Source organism: Haliotis rufescens, unplaced genomic scaffold (assembly GCF_023055435.1).
Source record: "Haliotis rufescens isolate VD_foot unplaced genomic scaffold, xgHalRufe1.0.p SCAF_13, whole genome shotgun sequence".
Lineage (NCBI taxonomy): Eukaryota > Metazoa > Mollusca > Gastropoda > Lepetellida > Haliotidae > Haliotis > Haliotis rufescens.
Window position 1 is genome coordinate 1,744,015 of NW_025963813.1, and position 25,360 is coordinate 1,769,374.

The window sequence follows — 25,360 nt, forward strand, 5'->3', positions numbered from 1 at the left end:
CCCGTTTTCTGTTTGGTCGAGCCGCGTTCATGCCGCACTTCCTTCTATTTCCCCAATGTATAAAGTTCACGCATAGTGCAGAGTCACAAAGGCGCAATAACGGTTTGTTTACAGTGACCTTGTTTAAGAGCTCGGTATTAAAATCCGGTTTCTCACAGGTAAGAATGCATCAGAGAGTCTCGCTATAGTTGTCGGCTCTCTGTTGTTTCACCTTGATGCGAGTACTCTCATGAAAACCCCTCGGGCGTGTGTAACAGACTCCATGTACACATATACATCTACAGTAAACTACGGTTATAACGAACTCAAAGGGACTACTAATTTTAGTTCGTTATAACCGTAATTCGTTATAAGCATATATACAGCATAACTACAGCATATAGTCGGGACTAAAAAGTTAGTTCGTTATAACCGTAGTTTACTGTATATATCATTAGATCGAAAGTGTTACAACAACAAAAATATGTATTTTATGAAAACAAAACCAATCGACTGACCAGCTAGTCTGACCAGCTCTATTATATAATCAATATTAAGTAACAAAATGGAGAGAATTGCATTGTGTAATAAGAGATTCCATGTCAACTGGTGATCAAGATTTCTGTCTGAAAATATATAATTTAAACTCACTTAATATCACGTACCGTTTCTGTGTTTAGTGAATCTTCATTGTGTCTTAGCGGAGTATTCATGATAAACTGCGACATGCACTGTAAAATCGGCATTTGTCCGGAATAGTACAAGCACACACGCACGCACACGCACGCACACGCATGCACGCACGCACACACACGTGAATGCATGTCGCTATATAAGAGCAATAATCATGGACGCGATGCTAAACTCAACCCCACCTCACCTTATATGACATACGGTACCCTAACTCTCCATATGACATACCCTAACTCTCCATATGACATACCCTAGCTCCTGTATGACATACCCTAGCTCCTATATGACATATCCTAACTCTCCATATGACATACCCTAGCTCCTATATGACATACCCTAACTCTCCATATCACATACCCTAACTCCTATATGACATACCCTAGCTCCTATATGACATATCCTAACTCTCCATATGACATACCCTAGCTCCTCTATGACTTACCCTAACTCTCCATATGACATACCCTAACTCTCCATATGGCATACCCTAACCCTCCATATGACATACCCTAGCTCCTATATGACATACATAACTCTCCATATGGCATACCCTAACTCTCCATGTGACATACCCTAGCTCCTATATGACATACCCTAACTCTCCATATGACATACCCTAGTTCCTATATGACATACCCTAACCATCCATATGACATACCCTAACTCTCCATATGACATACCCTAACTCTCCATATGACACACCCTAACTCCTATATGAAATACCCTAACTCTCCATATGACATACCCTAACTCTCCATATGACATACCCTAGCTCCTATATGACATACCCTAACCCTCCATATGACATACCCTAACTCCTTTATGACATACCTAACTCTCCATATGACATACCCTAGCTCCTATATGACATACCCTAACCCTCTATATGACATACCCTAACTCCTATATGACATACCTAACTCTCCATATGGCATACCCTAACTCCTATATGAAATACCCTAACTCTCCATATGACATACCCTAACTCTCCATATGACATACCCTAGCTCCTATATGACATACCCTAACTCTCCATATGACATACCCTAGCTCCTATATGACATACCCTAACCCTCCATATGACATACCCTAACTCCTTTATGACATACCTAACTCTCCATATGACATACCCTAGCTCCTATATGACATACCCTAACCCTCTATATGACATACCCTAACTCCTATATGACATACCTAACTCTCCATATGGCATACCCTAGCTTCTATATGACATACCCTAACCCTCCATATGACATACCCTAACTCCTATATGACATACCTAACTCTCCATATGACATACCCTAGCTCCTATATGACATACCCTAACTCTCCATATGACATACCCTAACTCCTATATGACATACCCTAACTCTCCATATGACATACCCTAACTCTCCATATGACATACCCTAACTCCTATATGACATAACTAACTCTCCATATGACATACCCTAGTTCCTATATGACATACCCTAACCCTCCATATGACATACCCTAACTCCATATGACATACCCTAACTCTCCATATGACACACCCTAACTCCTATATGACATACCCTAACTCTCCATATGGCATACCCTAACTCTCCATATGACATACCCTAGCTCCTATATGACATACCCTAACCCTCCATATGACATACCCTAACTCCTTTATGACATACCTAACTCTCCATATGACATACCCTAGCTGCTATATGACATACCCTAACCCTCTATATGACATACCCTAACTCCTATATGACATACCTAACTCTCCATATGGCATACCCTAGCTTCTATATGACATACCCTAACCCTCCATATGACATACCCTAACTCCTATATGACATACCTAACTCTCCATATGACATACCCTAGCTCCTATATGACATACCTAACTCTCCATATGACATACCCTAGCTCCTATATGACATACCCTAACTCTCCATATGACATACCCTAACTCCTATATGACATACCCTAACTCTCCATATGACATACCCTAACCCTCCATATGACATACCCTAACTCTCCATATGACATACCCTTACCCTCCATATGACACACCCTAACTCTCCATATGACATACCTTAACCCTCCATATGACATACCCTAACTCTCCATATGACATACCCTTACTCTCCATATGACATACCCTAACCCTCCATATGACATACCCTAACTCTCCATATGACATACCTTAACCCTCCATATGACATACCCTAACTCTCCATATGACATACCCTAACTCTCCATATGACATACCCTAACCCTCCATATGACACACCCTAACCCTCCATATGACATACCCTTACCCTCCATATGACAAACATAAACCCTGCTTTTGCGACTTGCTGTCCTTATAGGTAAACACTAAAATTCGTCTCTGTATGAAGATATCTTCTTCGGTAATAAATAGAACATTATGTTCGTGTTCATGGCATGCTCGTGCCTAAATTCGCAACAGCAGCGGAACCACAATTTGTCGAATGACGTCAACAATCTTCGACTATGACGTCCTTTCTAACCCTCTATATGACATACTATAACCCTCACAATGACGTACTATAACCCTCTATATGACGTACTATAACCCTCCATATGGCAAACTATAACCCTCCATTTAACATGATATAACCCTCTATGTGACGTACCATAATCCTTGACATAATATGTGACATAACCCTTTTAAGAAAGATAGTTACAATGTTCTGCAAATTTAAGGACGAATAGATTTGAAATAGTAAGAAGTTTATGTCTGTCCACTTTAATAAAATTATATCATAACTTATACAGCGCAATTAAAGTTAATGACATAGGGCAGTCACTGCCCCTTGTCGAATACTGTTCAACTCAAAAACTGACGTGCAGACATCGGTCTGTCTGATTCAGATGGAGCAGGCATGAACAAGCGGTCATTAAATGGAAGAAATGGCAAAAATGTTATGCAGGTAGGATACTGTGCTGTTATAATGACACTGGCTGAGCAGTCACTGGGAAAAGACGCTGATATGTAAATACGTTGATTTATGCCGTTGGATTTATCTAAATAAATGAACAAATTCATAAAAGGGAATAGTATTGGGAACAAGTTGGAAATTTCAGAATACCCGCTCCGCTTGTTATATGCAACTGTGCAGATTACAAGGTTAAGTTTTAGCCAATTCTGTTGGATGTGAGTTCGTACAGACGAAACCGTATTTGTTGTGTTGTTAGGCAAAATGCCTTCCAAAAGTTATAGTGAGTGAGTGAGTATGGTTTTACGCCGCTTTTAGCAATATTCCAGCAATATCACGGCGGGGGACACCAGAAATGGGCTTCACACATTGTACCCATGTCGGGAATCGAACCCGGGTCTTCGGCGTGACGAGCGAACGCTTTAACCACTAGGCTACCCGACTGCCCCCAAAAGTTATAAGACTGATGTAAACAGTTCATCGGCAATGAACTGAGAAAAAATAATATTGAGACAAAAAGTCAATCAAAATGACTGTAATTTCCAGTGACGGTATGAAGTGAAAGTACCAGTCGATCAATGCTTGTTTCCACAAAGCGTTGATGAAGCACTTAAGCATCTACTTGGCACAAGTTGGGTATGTTGTAACAGACTGATTGGAAGCTCAGAACACAGAAACGTTGGAAATTCATAATATCGATTTTGAAGTAACGGTAACCTGATTACCGATTGGATGAAACTATATGCAAGCAAACAAATAGTGCGGACTGAGTGCCGTTCGGGCACTTGCTGTCAGAGCGACCAAAGTGCGTTCCAGCGATCCGAAGGGATCCAAATTCGGTCCAGTAGCACCAGCGTTCCGATTGCGATCCAAGGGTCTATGATCATGGGTTCTACTCTGGTCCAAATCTGTGTATCACACTTGTGATGACTTGTTGATGCTGTCCTTTGGGAAGCACGACAGTGCCAGCGACTTTCTGATGAAAAGAAAGAATTACATTGTACGTTTTGTTTATCTTGGAATAAACGTGCTCGTGATTTGTATTTGAAAATATTATAATATATTTTAAATAAAAATAGTGTTACCTGTAGCGATAGTAGTTAAGTCTTCCTGAAAATCAATGAAAAGAGCAGCCTCATTTTCTGTGTCGGGCAAGAGAGGTGTGCAGGCCTTCCACGTCGCCGAAGTCCAGGACGATGATTTCACACTGACCACAGGGGTGGGGTCAAGCAAACTTTGAGTACCTGGAAAAGAACATAATTCCATGGTTTGAAATATTCGTGTTCATTGATACATAATTACAAACATATATTATAACATGTTACTGTAATAATACTGCAAAATGTAAATACTTACAGCTTTGTAATCGGAGGTTCTACTTCTCGACATGGGTGCACACAGGACAGGCACCTGCTTGTCGGACTGTCCGGGCGTCAGAAAGATGTGTATGGACAGCAGCCGGGAGAAGGGTCTTCGGACTACCTGATTTCTCGTTAATCGTTATACCCTGAAAGTGCCGCCCAAAAACAATACTTCGGCTCTTGCTCATAGTTTTTGCTGTTTGGTTTGAGTTTGGGGATGCAGTGCGGGAGTTTTTACTTTTATCTCGATCCTTGGACACATTAAGTTGTTTCAAGGATGAAGAAATGGTCTTGCTTTGTTTGTTTGTTTGTTGTTCAACGCCGCACTCAGCAATGTTCCAGCTATATGACGGCGGTCTGTAAATAATCGAGTCTGGACCAGACAATCCAGTGATTGACAACATGAACATCGATCCACGCAATTGGGATACGATGACATGCATCAACCAAGTCAGCGAGCCTGATCACGGGTCAAAATGGTCTCGCTAAAATGGGCGGAAGACATATGGCCGTAGCTTGTGGAAAGCTTGAGTGAGACCATGAATACATAAACTACTTCAGCCGACGGTGCCTTCAACAAATCGGCAGTGGACTGTTCAATAGTAGGTCACTGACGTAGATTTGGCATGCAATCTCATTATAATTCTTTGATATGATACATGTTAGCGTAAAGATCTGTAGACACCTCAATAGAAGGTCGTACAAGGGGAACCTTGGGCTAACTTTGACCACCCAATTTTAATTTTAATTTTAACCACGTCGCTTCGCAAATTCGATCTTAGTGAAAGAAACCGCAACGGAATACAATAATACGCTCGATAGTACTACACCCATTTGGATGTGGATGCAGTTGTGTTCAGAATTGGCAGGATGTATCAAATATCCACAAGATAAACCTGAGGTTTTATTCTTACATTCGAAACTCCATGATTGCTTGTCTGAATGCTTGGCTCACTCGTGCCGAGCATTTAGATGCCTGGATGCTGATTGGCTGAGAAAGTTCTTCTGACGCAAACTCCTGTGGTCGTATTTATCTTATCGAAGTAAAAAATTCGACTTTAATGAGTGAGTGAATATGGTTTTACGCCGCTTTTAGCAATATTCCAGCAATAACACGGCGGGGGACACCAGAAATGGGCTTCACACATTGTACCCATGTCGGGAATCGAACCCGGGTCTTCGGCGTGACGAGCGAACGCTTTAACCACGAGGCTACCCGACCGCCCCTCGACTTTAATGAAGCTTTGGCATGTGCTTTTTGTTCACATGTTCATATGTTCAATTCCCAATTTCTTTGTAGCATTCAATTCACCCCATCTGGATTTAAAACGACACCCAATAACACCTTCATTTAGTCACTCCTCTCGACCAGCCTAAATTGCAGGGGACCAAGTCTTACCACGAATACCCACAGGGTTACCGTATTGTTGCTGAACTGGGTGTGAATGTCCAGTCAGTTACATCCATATGTGACAATCAACTTCAAAACAATACAACATGGACACTTTGCACTAAGCAATATTTATTTCCACGTACTGGCAGAAATACACAGTATTGCGAACAGGTAGTTTATACTGCATACAACAAATATCTGATGCAACAATGACATCACAGGCTAGAAAGCCAATGAGTATTGTGATAGACAGTTGGAATGATTTGCCTAACTATCTGAATTGGATGACACTATCAAAGAATATGATTGGATGATACAAGTTCAAAACATGGATTTCATTGGCAGATTTCTCTGATGTTAATGTGTGGGTCAACCACTGATGTGACAAACGATTTGATTGGCTCGTGAAAACAGGACAGTCACAGCATATGAAATTTTCTTGTGCTAGTTATTTTCAAACCTTCAAGAAAATCTGTGGAAAGCCATAAAAAGGCAAAAAGCAGTTTTTTACAGTATATACGATAAGTAATAATTTACAAATAGCATGGTTTTCATACCATTAAGTGCTTGGAATAGTGATTTTCTAAACTGAAATACGAAAGGGGACAAAGTAGCCTGATAGGTGATCCTTTTCCATCAAGCTGGCGGCACTGTGCAGCGAATCTTCTCTTACCCTAATCAGCACAACTTTGACTCAAGTTGAACAGCAACCCTGTTGCACTAAGTAACGTAGTAACAAGAACAACCATATCATGTGTGTAACTCTGTACACATTCAATCTTCATACACAACATGTGTAAGTTTTGGAAGGAAAAATCCAAAGAAAAACATACATTTCAAATAAAACTAGATGTCCATCATTTAACAAGCAAACACAAAAATATAAATTTCCTGTCAAAATTATATGACATCCCTTCTTAAACAGTTCAGATAAAGTAGGAAGTGTTTGGAATTCACAGTTTCTTCAAGTTGAGAATATTTCCCATCGAAAGACACGAAATACCTCCAAATATGGATACTTTACCAACATAAAGAATGATTCCAAAAATGGAATCTTCCCTAAAAGCCCCATCCATTATTGGTTGTTGTCTCTTTTTGCTGACTTGGCAAAAAGAACAAGATGGAAATTCTCAATACATTCGTGGCATTGTGAATTGCAAACAGTAAATCAACAACTTCACTTAGATATTCTTCAAATAAATATGGAATTTAATCTAAATATTTGTGTTTTTGCCATTTACTTTCTAATCTTAAATAGTACGTATATCTGTTAGTATTTGAAAGTTATAGTTACATTAAGGACATGAAAGTTGAATTTGTTACATACCTGAGGATTAAGTGAGTATTAATACCCATTCTCAAAATGAACATAAACTTTCATTCTGAACCATAAATAGTCTTCAAGATAAAGTCATAAAATTCAGTAACAAAAGATGCAACTTTTATATATGCCTTCAGACTGCAACATAAAATACAGGTGTATTTTTCACAGATTGTAAATATTGCACATTGTATATGATAGTCATGGAATGATTTTATATATGAAATTTTCTTTTCATAACTCAAGTATTTATGACCTAAATATATAATATAAATACAATTGGGTTTTGTATTAAAATATTTTAGCATTTTCTAATAAACCCAAATGTGTTTTGAGCCAAGAATCCTACAGCTAGCATTATTTTAAAAGAATGCGAAACATAATCTGCTTCTGAAGTTGTACAGATTAAGGCATAAATGAGAGAGTTATGAAAAGACATGCATAGTATGATCAACAACTTGAACAAGATACACCTATGCTGTACATGGGCTAGCCAAGCAGAAATGATACAAAAGCATTTCAAGCACTACATACATAATTTACATGAAAAATTCTGCTAGATACAATGGCACACAGATTACTGTACAATTGACAAACACAATAGCAATCACAGTTCATAGGGAAAATATTTGATTACCTGTATTCCTGTTTAAATGCATTATGTATACAGGTAATTTCAAACATTTGTGCAAAAACCATCTTAAATAAATCCAACTTATTTCAGTGCATACATTTCAAAATAATATTGATCGCAGTAACAACTAGAACTTGATTTCAAACTAAGATTAAGAGTATAAGAAATAATGCTTTAACTGGTTAAAAATAATTCAGGTAACTTTTTATGAATGGTGTTTTAACATAAGAGATAATTCCTCCAGAATGATGTAAGGACAAGCTTTCAGAATATTAATCAAATAAAGAAGTCTTACTTCTAATTTAATAAAATTTCATGATCATTTATTTATTTCTCATTTAATTCAATCTATTCAAACTGATGTTAAAAGCCCTTAAATGCCATTGACAAAATGCATGACCAGGTAACTTCAATCTATTTTGTAAACAATCTTTGGAAATCTCTTTTTTTCTTTGAACATTACATGTTCAAAAGCACAACCAATCATATAACCCTCTTGACAGTTTCAAAGTAAAACAAAAATAAAAAATAAATAATACAGTCCAAAAATATTTGTCATAATAACAAGTATGATACACAGTTCGAATGTAAATGAAGTTTCATTCAGTTCAAAATAATTATGCTTATCCATATTTCAAAATAAATTATGTGCATAACTACATGTATTCTTCATTTACCTTAAAACTCAACTGTTTCCTGGTTTAACCTTCAAAGCTCAGGATTCCCCAAATGATACTGAATTTGTCACATACTTTTAATCTGTATTTAATCCTGATCTGTAATTTGAGGAATTGTTTCTAAGTTTTTCATTAACCTATATTTACATATTCAAGAAATCAACACACAAGGGTCAAAATACTTAAACCCAAATACTTGTATTGAGAATGGAGTAGCATTCACCATGGTCACATCAACACACAAACAACAAGAGAGTATATATACTGCAGTCGCATGGTGTGATTAAATGCTGTTACCATGGTTTCAGAGTATGTACATAAACATCCAACCCACAAAATGTTAAGGAGGATAGATGACCTGTCTCAAAATACCATGTCAACCCATCAAGTTTGATGTTCTTCAACCATTTCAACTGATGGTGAAACTCAATTTTACTTGAATCTGTGAAAGCCAGGTAAAGTATATTCATAATGATCAAACAAAAAGGACTGGAGTCCGAACACAACCCAATATACTGCCTTATTTCATCATTTTTAGTCCCTAACATTTTGTGGCTAGAATAGACATGAAAACTATGTATATCACAACGTAGGAGCACTATTCAACATCGACGGAAGTATATTGAGATAAAGAATGTCATATTTTCGGTGAGCTAGTCAACTGAGCAAGTGAAAACTGATACACACGGCAGTGTGACAGTGATAAGCGATCGGTTCTCCAAAGAAGTGACGAAGGAACTGCACATGTTTAAACTCTCATAATGATTATGATTACTTCAAAAGGCATGATAACTATGCAAAGAAGCACTCAAAACTGAAGTTAGTTGACAGTGTTTCATTTCAATCTTACATCTGTGTCAAATAACATGTCTGTCAAGATAAACCGGATTCTCATTATCACAGAAGATATCTGGTTTCCAGAGTGAAACGTATCACTTAAAATTATTTTCTATCTTCAAAAGCCAAATGGATATTGAATACATATACAGCACAATCAGCACATTCACCACGGATTATTCAAATGTCAAGCTTTTCCCCTTTTATGAACAAACATGCTGGAATTCTGATTTTTGTAAGATCATCACCATCCTCAAACCATTCCACTCTTCACCAAGTAAAGCGTTCATGAAGCTTTTCCAGGTGTTTCCTTTGTCACTCCTTCTGATCAACCACTCTACTAAAATTATGCCCCAAAAGACAAAAAGATTTAAGTACATTCAACATTGGTCTCATTGTATTAACCAATCCGTAAATACTAAATCAGCACTGGTATGTTACGTTGATAGGAAGTCAACATGAATATCACAATTTCAACCACACAGCAACATGCACAATATACACAGTAGATAGTTGGGTAGAATAATTGATTCGGCAATACATGACTTGAGGTCAAAATTCACATGAAGTATACTACATATTGCGATTATCCTACATGAACACTTTCCGGATATCAGAACTGAAACGTGACCTTGCTTTGATTACCTCCATAACTGATGACGAAACAGATGAGATATCAGGTTATAACACATCGAAATACTTGAGGGGACGAAGCACTGATTGCTGTTGAGTGTCAGAAGAATCAGGATGAGCAACTTAATGCACAGTATCCACCTGAAAACTAATTATCAGTCAGACTGAATTATACTGCTATTCTTTATTATCAACTGGCTCTTCTTCTTTAATGCGTTCCTTGTGGAACATCAGTTCTATATCTGTTAAAATTCGGGATAATTACATTTCACTTCCATAATTAGGAGATAATCAAACAAGGGTTTCCTAGCATGAAAATGACATTTTGGATGAAGCACCAATTTCTCACACAAAACAAACAATGTCACGTGACATAAATATTTGAACACATTGGCTCGACGGTCTCAGGAGTTACTTCCCTTGGGTATGCTAAGCTATTTCGGGCTTGTGGTTGCTAAAGCCAAAATGATTTCAAATTAAGTGAAACAAAATCATTTTTCATCCAGAGTGAATGAACATGCCTTCTGTGTCATGATTTCGAGTAAGTTTGCCAAATATTGGATCAAGTCTTTCAAATTCTCAGGAATTGATTACATAACATGATCGGATCTTCAATCAATAATGAAGAAACTTAACAGCAACAAAACAAACATCAGGAAAAAAATATACCATCTCAGCCCTGTTCAAGGGGCTGCCCAAGCATTCATATACAACCTTCAAAACTTGACACGCACATTTCATTCTGAAGTCTTCTCATCTCTTGGCTGCCCCACTTTAACCAAAACTGGAGTACAATTTTCTTTTTCAGAATTGATTGAAGATATTTTGGCCTCTGATTTCATGTAAGCAGCTTTGTTGACGTACCAGATTAGGAACACACTACAACTTTATACACTTATCACATTCTTTATGTCCCTTTTGTAAACAAATTTGATTACAGTAATCTCCCTTGTTGCTACAATGGAATGCTGGGAAATATGTGGAGAGTGTTTTCGACAGTCTACCATTACTGATAACAACATGTTCTATATCATGACTGCCTGCTTCCGTCTTGACAGCTTGGATCTGAAAACAGAGATGAACAGTGTTGAAAATAGTTCATTATTTATCCATGAGTATGAAGGGAGTGCTTCTAAATGTTTATCCTAATTTAATCATGAACAAGTACTTTCTATACCCTTTTACCCAGCCGCCACTGTGGCCTACCAATCACCATTACTTGTGGCATGGTAGTTGTGGTTACGCACCTGATCTGGCCAGCCAGCAGGGGGTTGATGGCGTACAGCCAATCGTGAAAGTCCTTGTCATCCAAAGTCTGCAGCAGGAACCCGCGGTGTTTCGTCATCACGGAGAACGTGTTCTGAGTCTAGAATGGAGGGAATGTAGGGAATCAAGGTACATCAGCATCAACACTGCCACAGGAAGCGGGAATAAAGGGAAACCTGCCTACCATGACATGTTTAAAACCTGATTGGTCTTCCAGCAAATTTGAATCAACATTAGGCCCTGATTTTGTTGATGAACTTTGAAGCTAAGCTTTCAAATTCTGATCCGGACTCTTGCCTTTTCTATTCCTGTTTTCATTGGCTCCATACATGACCATGTATGTCATGTTTTGTCAGTGAAGTGAATTGCTGTCAAATTTCAAGGGCTAATTATATCAAACCAAACAAGTGCTACCAATTCATTACTGCTTCCATGTCTTAGATTTAGGAAGACATTTTTCTGCTTGGCTCACTGTGACAGGTACCAAACAGGAAGCATCAAGCCAATATGGCAGCCATGTTTTCTGGTCCACTGTTCCCACTTTGCTGTTGTACACATTAGTCCAAATTTACTACCCGGGTACCCACCCCCCTATTAGCCGACCCTACCCGGATACCCGCTATAGGTCTCATAAGGTAGGTACAAACTGTCCGATTGAGAAAAGTTTGACCGTAGTCCTGGCAAAATGTGTTTAGATACACGCATAAAATGATCTGGTGTATACACTGAAGTTTACTGAAGTTTTATTTTTATTCAAACATATAAAAGTCAGAAGGAATGGGCGTCGTTGTCAGAAAAAACTGAGAACATTAGTGATAGTGTAACCATATAGTTCTAGATAAATTTTGTCTTTAAACAATATATCACGTGACTAACCACGGGTCCGGGTAGTCCTGTGGGTACCCGGGTACTACTCATTACCCACCCGACCCGAGTACCCGAGTTACCTGTCCCAGCCCTAGCACACTATTCCTGTTTTCATTGGCTCCATACATGGCCATGTATGTCATGTTTTATTTGTCAGTGAAGTGAATAGGTCTAATCATATCAAACCAAACAAGTGCTACCAATTAATTGCTGCTACCATGTCTCAGATTTAGGCAGACATGTTTCTGCTTGGCTCACTGTGACAGGCACCAAACAAGAAGCATCAAGCAAATATGGCAGCCATGTTTTGTGGTCCAGTGCCCCCACTTTGCTGTGGCACACATACCTTCAGCATAGCTTGCTGGTCCTCACTGTACTCGATCTGTGCTGTTGCCAGGTTGATCAGCCCACGGACAACAGGGTCCTTCTCATTGTTGTAGATGTACACGTATGGACGACGTACGATCTGGAAAACATGAATTCATGACACAATACACAATCCCATAATGTATCAAAACCTATCTAGAATATTTTTTTCAATATTGTATGGCTTATCAGTGAATATTTCCCTGCTTTTCCGAGGAAGAAATAACTAACTACATTCACAGATACAATCACTGATGTTCACAATTGCTTCAAGGCACTCCTAACTGACACTGTTAGTCAGCAGTGTTCAGCAGTGTCATGGTGGTCTGTATATATGCATACTGTATTTTCTTGAGTATAGTGCGTACCCCCCTCTAGCGGATTCAATATTTTGGAAAATAAATTCGAATACCAAGAAAAAAAACCATAAGTCCAGATATACAAAGAACACTTTTTAGAGTCAGACAGTGTATTTACATGACTAATTTGCGTACTTCAGTATCGATTTGATGACATGGTATTTCCGGTGTTACGCGCCCACGGTAATGTCTTTCCATGGGGGAAAAAACATCAAAATCATTATTCGTGAATAATGCGCACCCCCTTCTACACAGGTGTGTTTTTTGTACTGTACTCAAGAAAATACGGTAGTCTGGACCAGGGCCCGTTCCACAAAGGAATGTTAATGCTAAGACAATCATAACTTCCATACATTAACATCCGCTTCACGGAATGTGGCCCAGGCAAACTAGTGATTGATAGCATGTACAACAATGCCATCAGGGCACTCAGACACAATCAGCACGGAGCGTCATCATCTGCTCCTCTTTAGTCAGCTCTTACTACAAGTGTGGGAGACAGGGACCTATTCTAACCAAGGGTCCCGTTTCACATAGCAATCTTAGCCCTATGACTGTCTTGGTTTATGTTAAACTGCAACCACCATAATATAATAACTATAAATACTAGATATAATACTTGTAGGGCTACAATTGCTTTGAGAACCAGATTCCAGGGCCTCTTTCCACAACGAGATCTTAGTACCACAACTACGCTTACACTTTCACACTGACTTCCTGGCTTGCCTCACAGGGTGTAACAAACACTGACCACATGAATATTAGTCAGGCTTAATCCACCTACCACCCATTTCTTAGCCCAGCCGTTGCTTTTGTCTTCCATGAAGTTGAGATAGCCGCGGCGGGACACAACGGGACTGACGCGCACCTCCTCCACGTCGGGCACATACATGGGCAGCTCCATGTCGGCACGGATCCCCTTCAGCGGCAGCGACAGCTTCCTGTCCCCGCTCTCTGCACTGCTGTTGGGGGTTGAGGTCAGGTTGTCACAAGATCTGGACTGCTGGATTATAGTGGGGTTGGTGGGTCTGTAAAGACAATGGATTGAGTTGGATGAGTTACTTATCTATTCTTCATCAACCTGAGGCTGAAAAAAAAAAAAATTGGTATCGAGCAGGCGGGCGGCTTTTTTTAGGTTATGTACACACTAGTAAGAATCCAAATTCGTATATCACAGTGCATAAGGCGAGTTATCCATAACTAAAAGTAGAAGACTTTCAAGGCGGGGGTTGGGGTCGTCTTATTTACACAGGGTTGATGGTACATTATATGTAAATAATGAATTTGAATATATATCAGTGAGTGTGCAGATTTAATGCAACTTGTACAAAGTTAAATATATCATAGTATCTACACGCTGTCTATCCATGCTTCATTTAAGTCCTCTTAGAGAAAAGATGCTGAAATAAAAATGTCCCATACATTGTTTATTATACGAGACAGATATCTTCTTGGGCTGTGCAATCAAAGACACATCAACTATTTTGCACATAATTTAATGGCACAGAACATTTCAGCTTAATCACAAAGGTCAGGCATGTTAATCCCAATTGCTCTTCAAAACATTGAATATTGAACTATGAGTGAGTAAAACAAAAGTCAAACCAACCGTTTTTTAGCCATTTAAACAATGATCATAACCGTCAGAAAACCTTCAACTTCTTGCACACGGTCACGAAGGTTCTTCATAAATGTGATCATATTTGCATTCTGTGATAAGAACAATCGTGATGGCAACAGCCCTTCAGTGAGTGAGTGAGTATGGTTTTACGCCGCTTTTAGGGACGGGGGACACCAGAAATGGGCTTCACACATTGTACCTATGTCGGGAATCGAACCCGGGTCTTCGGCATGACGAGCGAATGCTTTAACCACTAGGCCACCCGACCGCCCCTCGGTAAAACAACAAAGCATTAAAGCTTCATGTGAACCATGTAATCATATTTGCATTCTGTGATCTGAACAATCGTCATAGCAACAGCTCATAATTAAATGTACTTACTTGAAGAGTTCAGATGCTGTTGAACTTGTCAAGCTGATGCCCAGAGATTCTGCTCCTGACTGCTGCATACTGTCACTCTCCTCTGATGTTGCAGTCGTCGAGCTTAACATGGAGTCTGTCAGCGAAGTCTGGTGGGAGGACAGCAGTGGCAAATAAAACAAGGGTCATCAGAAAATGACACATCCCCCCCAGCCACCACAATAGCAAAAGGCACTTCGGCTCCTGGTTAATACATGTTCCAAGTTTGGATGAAAATTCTTTCACTGTTTTTAAGTTATTCTCTGGAAATGAATTACAGACAGACCAGATCATGACTAAATCCCCCCGCATTATATGCTGGGGCAACAAAGAGTACCCGTACTACTTCTACTTAATAGTCAAGAACAATACAGTACTTACAAAGTTTAAGAAGGCAAAATACTTAAACCCCTGAAAGAATGTGGTTTGAGACATTACGTACCCTGACAGGTGGTGGTTTGAGACACTACGTAACCTGACAGGAGAGGTTTGAGACATTACGTACCCTGACAGGTGGAGGTTTGAGACATTAAGTACCCTGACAGGTGGTGGTTTCAGACACTACGTAACCTGACAGGAGAGGTTTGAGACATTACGTACCCTGACAGGTGGAGATTTGAGACACTACGTACCCTGACAGGTGGAGGTTTGAGAGGTGGTTTTCCTTGCAGCATCAGCTTAACACATTTAGCAGCAAGCTCCTTTTCTCTGTCCCCATCCGTTTTCAAGTCGTAAATGTTTGAGGTTTTTGTCAAATCTTTCTCCTTAATGTCAACATCTTTAGGATTCTCGTCAGATCGTAACTCTTTCAGTTCTTCCTCCTTGGCTTTCTGACTGCGATACTTGGCCTGCATGTTGACGATGTCCTTGTCCAGCTTGCTCAGCTCCGACGTCTTGTTCTGCTCGGCCAGCTTCTCGCGGAGCAACAGTACATGCCGGGCCTTCTCGACCTGCAATGTGAGAGGCCAGATATTACACTGAATCCTTTGGTGTCATAAATAGGTTACACACATCATCACTGTACTCTCAATGTAAATTATATATTTGACAGTTATACAGTTTGCATATTTGGAATATAGTATGAATTATAGAACTGTTAGAGGACAGGACAGAAATCTGACTAAAGGTTAAGAGTCTGTGACAACCCTTCTGACTTTTACTGCAATGCTCAATGTTTGGAATCCAGGGTATAAAGTCCCTAGGACCCCATGCCCTTACATTACACATTCACCTGGAAAACAATTAAGCACCATAACTACTTTTATTTTCTGTAAAATATCCACTTTTTAAAATCACATCATGAATTGAATTTCCGACAAACAATTTATTTATAAAGTAACATCATCATATTGAAATACAGAAACAAAAATTAATGATCTATTCACATGTTTTGTAACTGTTCAATGGTAACAATTATTTGTTTCCCCCTTCATTCTCCTTCTTTGCATTACAGGATAGGACTCAGAGAAACATCAAAACAATAGATATCATTGTTAATAGTTCTACTCCCTCTATTACATCATAGCCATAAATCGCTTACTTTGGCTACAATCACACAATAACTCAAATCTGAAATTGCATATGTGCTATTAGGGGAACAACTAATCATGTGTAGTTGACAGTGAGGAGGACTACTTTTTGAAAATAAAGTTAATTGAAGTTAAAGTGTGATTGCAACCAAAATATGGGATTTATGGCAATGATGAAATAGAGGGAGAGGATTCGTGAGAATTATACCGGTTTTTTTTTCAGCAATTATTAATGAGGTAACATGAACATCGTGTGTGTGTGTGTATGTGTGCGTACGTGCATGCGTGCGTGCGTGTGCGTGCGTGCGTGTGTGTGTGGCTGCTCGTACTAGTCCGGCTATATTGTGCTGAGATCCCATGCCACACTTCAACATGGATACCCCACTCAAACTCTGAGCCGATCAGTCCTTGTTCATCCCTCAATGCTGAACGCCAGGCAGGGTAACAACAAGCACCATCTTATAAATGTCTTTTGGTGTGAAATGGCCGGGAATCAAACTGCCGACCTTGCACCCTCCGCTCTATGTGAGGGGATGTCTCACCATCTGAAGCCTGGTGAGCTTCTCCAGCTCCCACTGATGGTCCACCAGGAGGGAGTCTCCACGGGGGCGCCAACCGTTCAGGTTCTCCTCGCCACGCACATATGTAGACGACGTGTCCAAAACGCGTCGCTGACGCCGCTGCACTCCTGTACAAAAAATGGATCATTTCATTTTAGATTTCTTCCAGTAAAAATCCATTTTCCAAATTCTATCCCAAAACATCTCCTGAACTTGTGTTTGAGCCATTTATACATCTTGCTACTCGTAATTGTATCACAATGTCTCTGCATCTTCAGATCAAATATAAACCAAATTATTACACAACTTTGGTGACATTTTCATTTCCTTTGTATAAAATAGTGAGGTTAAACTAAGCACCACTTCAGCAATGTTTCAGCTTTTTAGCGATGTAGCTAGATTCTTCACCATGGTGCCATGTGATCTACGTTTGTACATACAATGACAAAACTATATGCCAAAAGACATTCCCATAAGACTTACCAGGGCTACTTGACTCAGAGAATTTCCTGAGGAACAGTTCATAGACACCAGACACCCGGTTGCTTTCTGCGTTCTTGGAACCCCCAAAGAGACTGCGCAGAGCCCTGAAACGATTACTGTATGCCAAACAGGGCCTCGGTTAGAACACAGCCACAGACATCACCACCAAAGCCAGCGTCAACATCAACAAACCTTGCTGCACTCACATCCTCAAAGGCTACCGGTACCTTGCAGACTCACAGGTTTACCCTGCTGAACGGAGGGTCCAGAGGACTATTACCAAGGCCGTAGTTAACTTTTTTTGACAGGGGGAGCAAATATTTGTACAAGTATCACTCGTCCCCAACTTAATTAAAAAAAACTGTTTTCTATAAAAAAATCTAGGGGGGGAACTGCCCCCCCCGCCCCCCTGGCTGGCTACGGCACTGATTACTTAACTTTAATGGTCTTGAAACACTTTCCACATTTGTGTGTCCTTTGGGACATGGTTCATTTATCTTATTCAAAAAACATGCATTTGTGCATACTGTACACGTGTTGCCCAAAAGCCTGCTGGTCTGCCAAGGTGTAGTCTAACGTACTGAAGGTAAGAGCAGCAAGACCTGCGAGTCTACCACGCCCTGTGTCTGCACAGTGTTCCCTCAGGTGTTGTTCCAGTATTATGACACGTACCTCCCACATGTAGATGTACAATGTCTATACACTACCAGCTTCATACTCTGATGTTTATAAGGCATATGATTACCCCAATAACCAAAGAATAAATGTTCTTTATTGTACCCTGTTCTTGAAGCTTAATTCAACGTTTATCAGTTACCAGGTATAAATTATTTTTTTATAAAAACAAACAAAAACACAACCAAAGAGTAAATTGTCATAAAGAATGATGACATACCCTAAAACCAAAGCTCATGCATTTTTATAAGAATATCCCCTGAATAAATCCTCCCACACCATTTGTTTTTGTATTTCCTGGGCACAAAACGGGCATTTGAAAACCGGCTTTCAAAATGATTCCTCCTGACTTTCCTCCCTGCTATCAGCCTGTGTTGTTGGCCCACCCTATATAATCTTCTGTGAACAGCGGGGAGCGTCACAACGGGTGTGCCAGACATGATATAGATGACATACCAGCACATAGAGACATGACAGTGCACTGTACAACACACAACACAACACTAGCCCCTCCATGCAGGGCTGCTGTGGTCAACGTCCCCACAGACAACAGTAGGGGTTTCCTAAGAAGGTTCCATTGCTTCTATTGTCATGCCATGCAGCATCTACTTCATCCCTTACAATATGGTATTTACATCTGTAGATTTGAATCATATAAAAATAATTTGAACCATTTTCTCCAACTGGTTAACCTAATGAACCAACACCAAATATTATTAGCCAGTGATATTTTAAAGTTATGAATAGTATTAAAGTTATATCACAACATGGCAGCTGTATGTGGGAGGAAAGCTTGAAGTGATGCAGGTCTCAGATGTTTAACACTTTGATGAAACCCACAAGCATGGGTATGGTGCTGACAAATCTAGAAACATACTAATGGCGAACCGGGATTCGAACCCATAATTATAGCTTCCTGGCGTGCCTAATGGATGCAACTCTGCACAGTGAATTACACGCCTCAGACGACTGGGCCGCCCATGCCCCCTTTCTTAAGTGACATTAGATTAGTCTTTGTACTCAAACCGAGACCTCCCTTTCCCCGAGCTCAATAGCTGCTGTATCTGGTGTTAGTTGTGATGCTATGTGCAAGGCTGGAGCGTATACTGATACTGACACCACTAATACAACCAACTGAGCGAGACTGTGACAGACAGACATAAGCATGATATACACATCTACTACTGCACATGGCTAGGTGGATCTAGAGAACTATAGGTGATATGTACAACATATATGACAATCTGTATCATGAAGGCAGTTGCTCAACATAGTTACTGAAGCTTTATTATAGAATAGCATGTGTTAACATGGTTAAAGCAAGACGAAGTTGCTGGATGTTACAAGTGAGATTGTTGTCTTCATCATGTACACAGTTGAAGACATTTCAATTTAAATGTACCTTGACACTGGAAATGTGTTTGGCAATAAACAAAAGCAATGAAACTCCTGCAATCAAGGAACGTTTTCATTTTAACAGATAAAATTGTACGTAAAATATACGAAACCGTTTAGAATTACATATGCATGGAAATTCTTAGCTTTATTTTGGAAAGCAATTTCAAGTTTTGATGAAAGTTTTAGCTGACAAACTCTTTACAGCGTCTAAGTGCAGGCTACCTGGAACTGAGATCTGGTCTAATGTAACAGTCATGAGGCGAGTACAGACAAACTCCCTACAGTGTCAGAGTGCAGCCTACCTTGGAGCTGAGATCTTGGTGTCCCTGGAGTGGATGATGAGAGTCAGGTCCTTAGTGATACAAGCAGGCTGGGCACAGTTCTCCACCTGTGGCACGGGGAACATGGAGTTTATACTTCACTATACACAAAAGACCAATGATATTGGATCAAACTCTTGATGGATTTCTCACTCCAAAATAGAGCTAATACATTTGATTAAACTCTCAATGCCTCTTGCAACAGAGGTATAACATTTTATTAACGCTCAATGGATTGTAATTCACAAGTTAAAAATGCTGTCTTGATGACAAGTTAAGCTTTCAAAAATTTAAATTGACAAGACAAATTATAACTTTGATGGATGTAATTAATCTTTTTAAATCTGTATTGTGGGAAAATATATCTACTTTTGTTCAAATGTACTCACTGTTTATGACAAAACAAACAACACTTGAAAACATACACTTAACACAGCACAACTTTACAGTATTTCACCAACATATTTGCAGGTTTTAAAAACAAATAAACCGACATCATGAGGCTGGAATACTGCCGAGTGCGGCGTTAAACCACAAACAAACAAAAATCGTAACCATAACGTAGCTGTTACGGCATGAGTGAGAAACGTACCTCCAAGTATGCGGAGAGAGTCATGTACACTCTCTCCCCATACTGTGTGACCCTGTTGAGCAGGGAGGAATTGTGGAGGGAGCTGTCCCAGGCAGCCTCAAACTGGAAGAAGACTCTGAAACACAAAACAAACTGTCACAAAAACTGATATCACAAAATAGCACCAACCAAACAACTGATTGTCCAAACTGTTCTGCCCGCTTCAAGATGACAGACCCAGCCCAAGCAATCCAAGTTACTACAGTCAACTAAGGGATGACTGCTATATGGTCGGAGTCTGGGGTCGAAGAGGAGACACTGGCCATTATCTACTGGACTTACAAAGTATAATATGGCTGAAGGAGCCATTCTCAAACACAGTGACAGACACGACCACAGTTCCGTTTGTGAGGAACTTGTGAATATCTACATGGACTTGTTTCCTCCCCAAATCTGGTTATTTTACATAAACCATTAGTTCGAAATGAGCTGCAGACTTGTTGGATATGACCAATGGTGACTGCCCCTGAAATAGTACAACAGCAAGGAACCCGAGGTACCCATCTGTATACAGACATGTGCCAAGGCATAACTTCACCCAAGCTGTAAATGGGGGAATCGATCAAAGTCTGTGAAACTGGCTTCACTTGTGATGTATCTCATGCTGTTGGAATGGATGGGGGGACTGTTCGTGTCCATAGAAATCAGAGTCTGCAAGAACATATGATTCTTTGACACCAGCAAGAACAGTCACGATTGATATTACTGCAGTTTGGTATACCAGAAGTCTGCAGAGGAGCAGGTATTCCTTAAGTGACTCATCAACATCTTCACAATTCATGCTCCAGTAACCACCTTCAATCAAGTCCAATGTATAGGAGCCACCCCCACCAAAAACCCACCTATAGACATAAAGTATAGACACCCACCCCCATCCAAACCCCATCTATAGACACAAAGTTCCGACCCACCCCCACCCAAACCCCATCTATAGACACAAAGTATAGACACCCACCCCCACCCAAACCCCATCTATAGACACACAGTTCTGACCCACCCCCACCCAAACCCCATCTAAAGACACAAAGTTCCGACCCACCCCGACCCAAACCCCATCTATAGACACAAAGTATAGACACCCACCCCACACCCAAACCCCATCTATAGACACACAGTTCTGACCCACCCCCACCCCCACCCCCACCCAAACCCAGTTCGTAGACACAAAGTTCCGACCCACCTCCACCAAAAAAAAGTATCTATAGACACACAGTTCCAACCCACCTTCACCCAAACCCCATCTATAGACACAAAGTTCCGACCCACCTCCACCAAAAAAACCCATCTATAGACACAAAGTTCCGACCCACCTTCACCCAAACCCCATCTATAGACACAAAGTATAGACACCCACCCCCACCCAAACCCCATCTATAGACACAAAGTTCCGACCCACCCCCACCCAAACCCCATCTATAGACACAAAGTATAGACACCCACCCCCACCCAAACCCCATCTATAGACACAAAGTTCTGACCCACCCCCACCCAAACCCCATCTATAGACACAAAGTTCCGACCCACCTCCACCAAAAAAACCCATCTATAGACACAAAGTTCCGACCCACCCCGACCCAAAACCCATCTATAGACACACAGTTCTGGCCCACCCCCACCCAAACCCCATCTATAGACACAAAGTTCCGACCCACCCCCACCCAAACCCCATCTATAGACACAAAGTATAGACACCCACCTGTCATCGTTGGAGTACTGAAGGAAGTGGGCAGGGAAGAGGTTGAGGGAGAGGACGGTCATCTCACCGTCATAGTCTCGGTACTCCTGGGTGTTGCGGATACGACCTGCCACAGATAATCATCGAATACAACAAAGAGAATTTACAAAACATCACAAAAAGATTGACTCATATATCACTTGAACTAAACATGCTTCTTAAACTTTAATAATACAACAGAACCACTATGGTTAACACCAAGTGATATCAGAGAAGTTGTGAATGGGAAGACATACCAACAACAAGCTCCTTCACATCCTTCCACAGCAGTTCATGCCGCCGCTCGTGTACGATGGTGATGCGGATGCGTCTCTGTATACCCTGGTGTAGCATGAAGATCCCCCTGGTGGGCAGCTCTTCCCCATGGTCCACCACCACAGGCACGTACCTGCACCAAACAGGACTTAACTACACAAAGATCTAGCTGCACAAAACACAGCATTTAGCTGCACAAAACACAGCACTTAGCTGCACAAAACACAGCACTTTGCTGCACAAAACACAGCACTTTGCTGCACAAAAACACAGCACTTAGCTGCACAAAACACAGCACTTTGCTGCACAAAACACAGCATTTAGCTGCACAAAACACAGCACTTTGCTGCACAAAACACAGCACTTTGCTGCACAAAACACAGCACTTAGCAGCACAAAACACAGCACTTTGCTGCACAAAACACAGCACTTAGCTGCACCTACTCAGAGGCAGATATGTGTCCCCAGTCTGCAGGAAACGTCCCAAAGACAACACACAAGTTCCCTTCATGAGTATCCTTTACTTCCCTAGATTGTTTCTGCGTAACATTCTTGAGTAATTGCTACATGAGCCCTATTTCCACAATAACATCACATTTATGACTTAGAGGCATATCGTAGCGGATGATCAACTCACTCTCCATTGGGGGCCAGTTCACAGATCTCAAACCACACCAGCAGATCACATCTGGAGTACACAGGGCTCGAGCTGAAAGAAACCAGACATTAAGCGTTAGTTGCCTGAATACTATTCCAGTACTACATTCATGTTATAACACTGTACAACAGTAAACCGTTCCCCTGAAAACTGAAACTGCAGAGTAAGATAGAAATCTCTTTGAAAAATGATCATATAATAAGGAAAGTAGGTCTAATTTCTGCTTTAATTTTGTTATTGTTTGTTTGTTTGTTGTTTAACGTTAGCAATATTCCAGCTACATAACAGCAAATAGTCAAATATGGACCAGACAATCCAGTGACGGACATTATGAGCAACATCCATGATGTTGGGGAATGATGACAGGCAATCAACCAAGTCACAGAGTCACAGAGTCAGAGCACCTGATCCACAAAGGAGCCTCATGCTGGAAGGATACGTTGCCAGGGACCTATTCTACCCACCCCCCAGGGTTCCTTCATTACAAGAGTAGCAAGCATCAGGGCTTGTCAGGTAGGAAACAGTTGGTTGGTTGGTTTGTTGTTTAACGCCGCACTCAGCAATATTCCAGCTATATGACGTCGGTCTGTAAATAATCGAGTCTGGACCAGACAATCCAGTGATTGATATCATGAGCATCAATCCACGCAATTGGGATCGATGACATGCTTTAATCAAGTCAGCGAGCCTGACCACCCGATCCCGTTAGTCGCCTTTTACGACAAGCATAGTCGCTTTTTACGGCAAGCATGGGTTGCTGAAGACCTATTCTTCCCCGGAATCTTCACGGGTTGGTAGGAAACAGATGTGAACTTTGGTTACTATTAACTGTGGAAGCTCTGGGAAAATGTGCTTCAGGTTTTGGCAACATTTCGTTTCAGTTTAGATTTGAAAGGCCCTCAATCAAAACTGAGATAATTAATAGCTAGGATATGACAGAAGCAGATATACTGGGTTACATGAACACTGGAAAGCAAGATCATGCAGTCTGACTATACATGAGAGAAAACAGTCTCGATATACTAAACACATTAGTCTACAGCTTTATGCTAATTAACAATAAATCCAGTTAATAAACAAAGTCAAACTATGTTAATAAACACAAGGTTAGAACAAAGATCAAAGGAACAGTATTTCCAGGTGCCACTTTCCGACAAATACCCATTGTGTACGATACATTCTTAGTGCAAATATGACTGAGAGTAAATGGTGTTTAATGCAAAAGCTCTATGACAGTAACATCACGGCACAAGATAGTCGTTAATATGAGCAAAAGCTCCACACAACTGAGTGAGAGTGAATGTTGTCGTAGGCCAGTAAACAGTACTGCAGCTTTGTCTCGACACCCTTTCTTTAATTGTGTCCGAAACAGCTAATTATTACCTAGTGTGGGTGCACACAAAAATTTGGAGGCTGCTCAAACTAGTGTTAAATCTACAAATACCAACAAGACTATCCTCAATGTCCTGCCAACTAAAACTGCCTTGTTTATCGACCACCTACATAGAACTTTGGGCTAAAAGTTCTGTAAACAAGCTGGTTTTACCCAAACACAGCTGAAAGTTGGAATTACAATAACACCCATTGTCCTTCGACTCAAAGGAGCTATTTGGCAGCAGAGTATCTTAGTATCTTCAGAAAATTGGAATCATAATGATTCTAGTGAGGATTATAACCATGAATGCCTGTCATGGGTGTCATGAGTCAGTGAGGGACAGTTGTTCTCCAGGCAGAAGAGTTCAAACTGTGCTGAAACAGTGACCCAGAATTC

The 25,360-nt window shown here is 40.4% G+C and overlaps 1 protein-coding gene across 14 annotated transcripts in view; it reads right to left on the reverse strand.

Annotated features, from left to right (window-relative positions):
• Positions 1–6,472: 6,472 nt before the first annotated feature.
• LOC124148634 (kinesin-like protein unc-104) overlaps positions 6,473–25,360 on the reverse strand; it is an 84,909-nt gene continuing 66,021 nt past the window's right edge. For 9 of the 14 annotated variants that reach the window (XM_046519816.2, XM_046519819.2, XM_046519817.2 and 6 more), the window contains 13 exons: positions 23,569–23,640; positions 22,913–23,064; positions 22,638–22,743; positions 20,903–21,017; positions 20,293–20,378; positions 17,918–18,033; positions 17,417–17,562; positions 15,978–16,295; positions 15,328–15,455; positions 14,110–14,353; positions 12,947–13,066; positions 11,715–11,833; positions 6,473–11,532 (listed from right to left, as the gene is read on the reverse strand). In XM_046519816.2, the coding sequence (XP_046375772.1) occupies positions 11,493–11,532; positions 11,715–11,833; positions 12,947–13,066; positions 14,110–14,353; positions 15,328–15,455; positions 15,978–16,295; positions 17,417–17,562; positions 17,918–18,033; positions 20,293–20,378; positions 20,903–21,017; positions 22,638–22,743; positions 22,913–23,064; positions 23,569–23,640 (1,762 nt within the window). In that variant the 3' untranslated portion in view covers positions 6,473–11,492. The remainder of the gene's footprint in view (positions 11,533–11,714; positions 11,834–12,946; positions 13,067–14,109; positions 14,354–15,327; positions 15,456–15,977; positions 16,296–17,416; positions 17,563–17,917; positions 18,034–20,292; positions 20,379–20,902; positions 21,018–22,637; positions 22,744–22,912; positions 23,065–23,568; positions 23,641–25,360) is intronic. The other 5 variants (XM_046519818.2, XM_046519826.2, XM_046519829.2 and 2 more) reach the window with 1 other exon arrangement.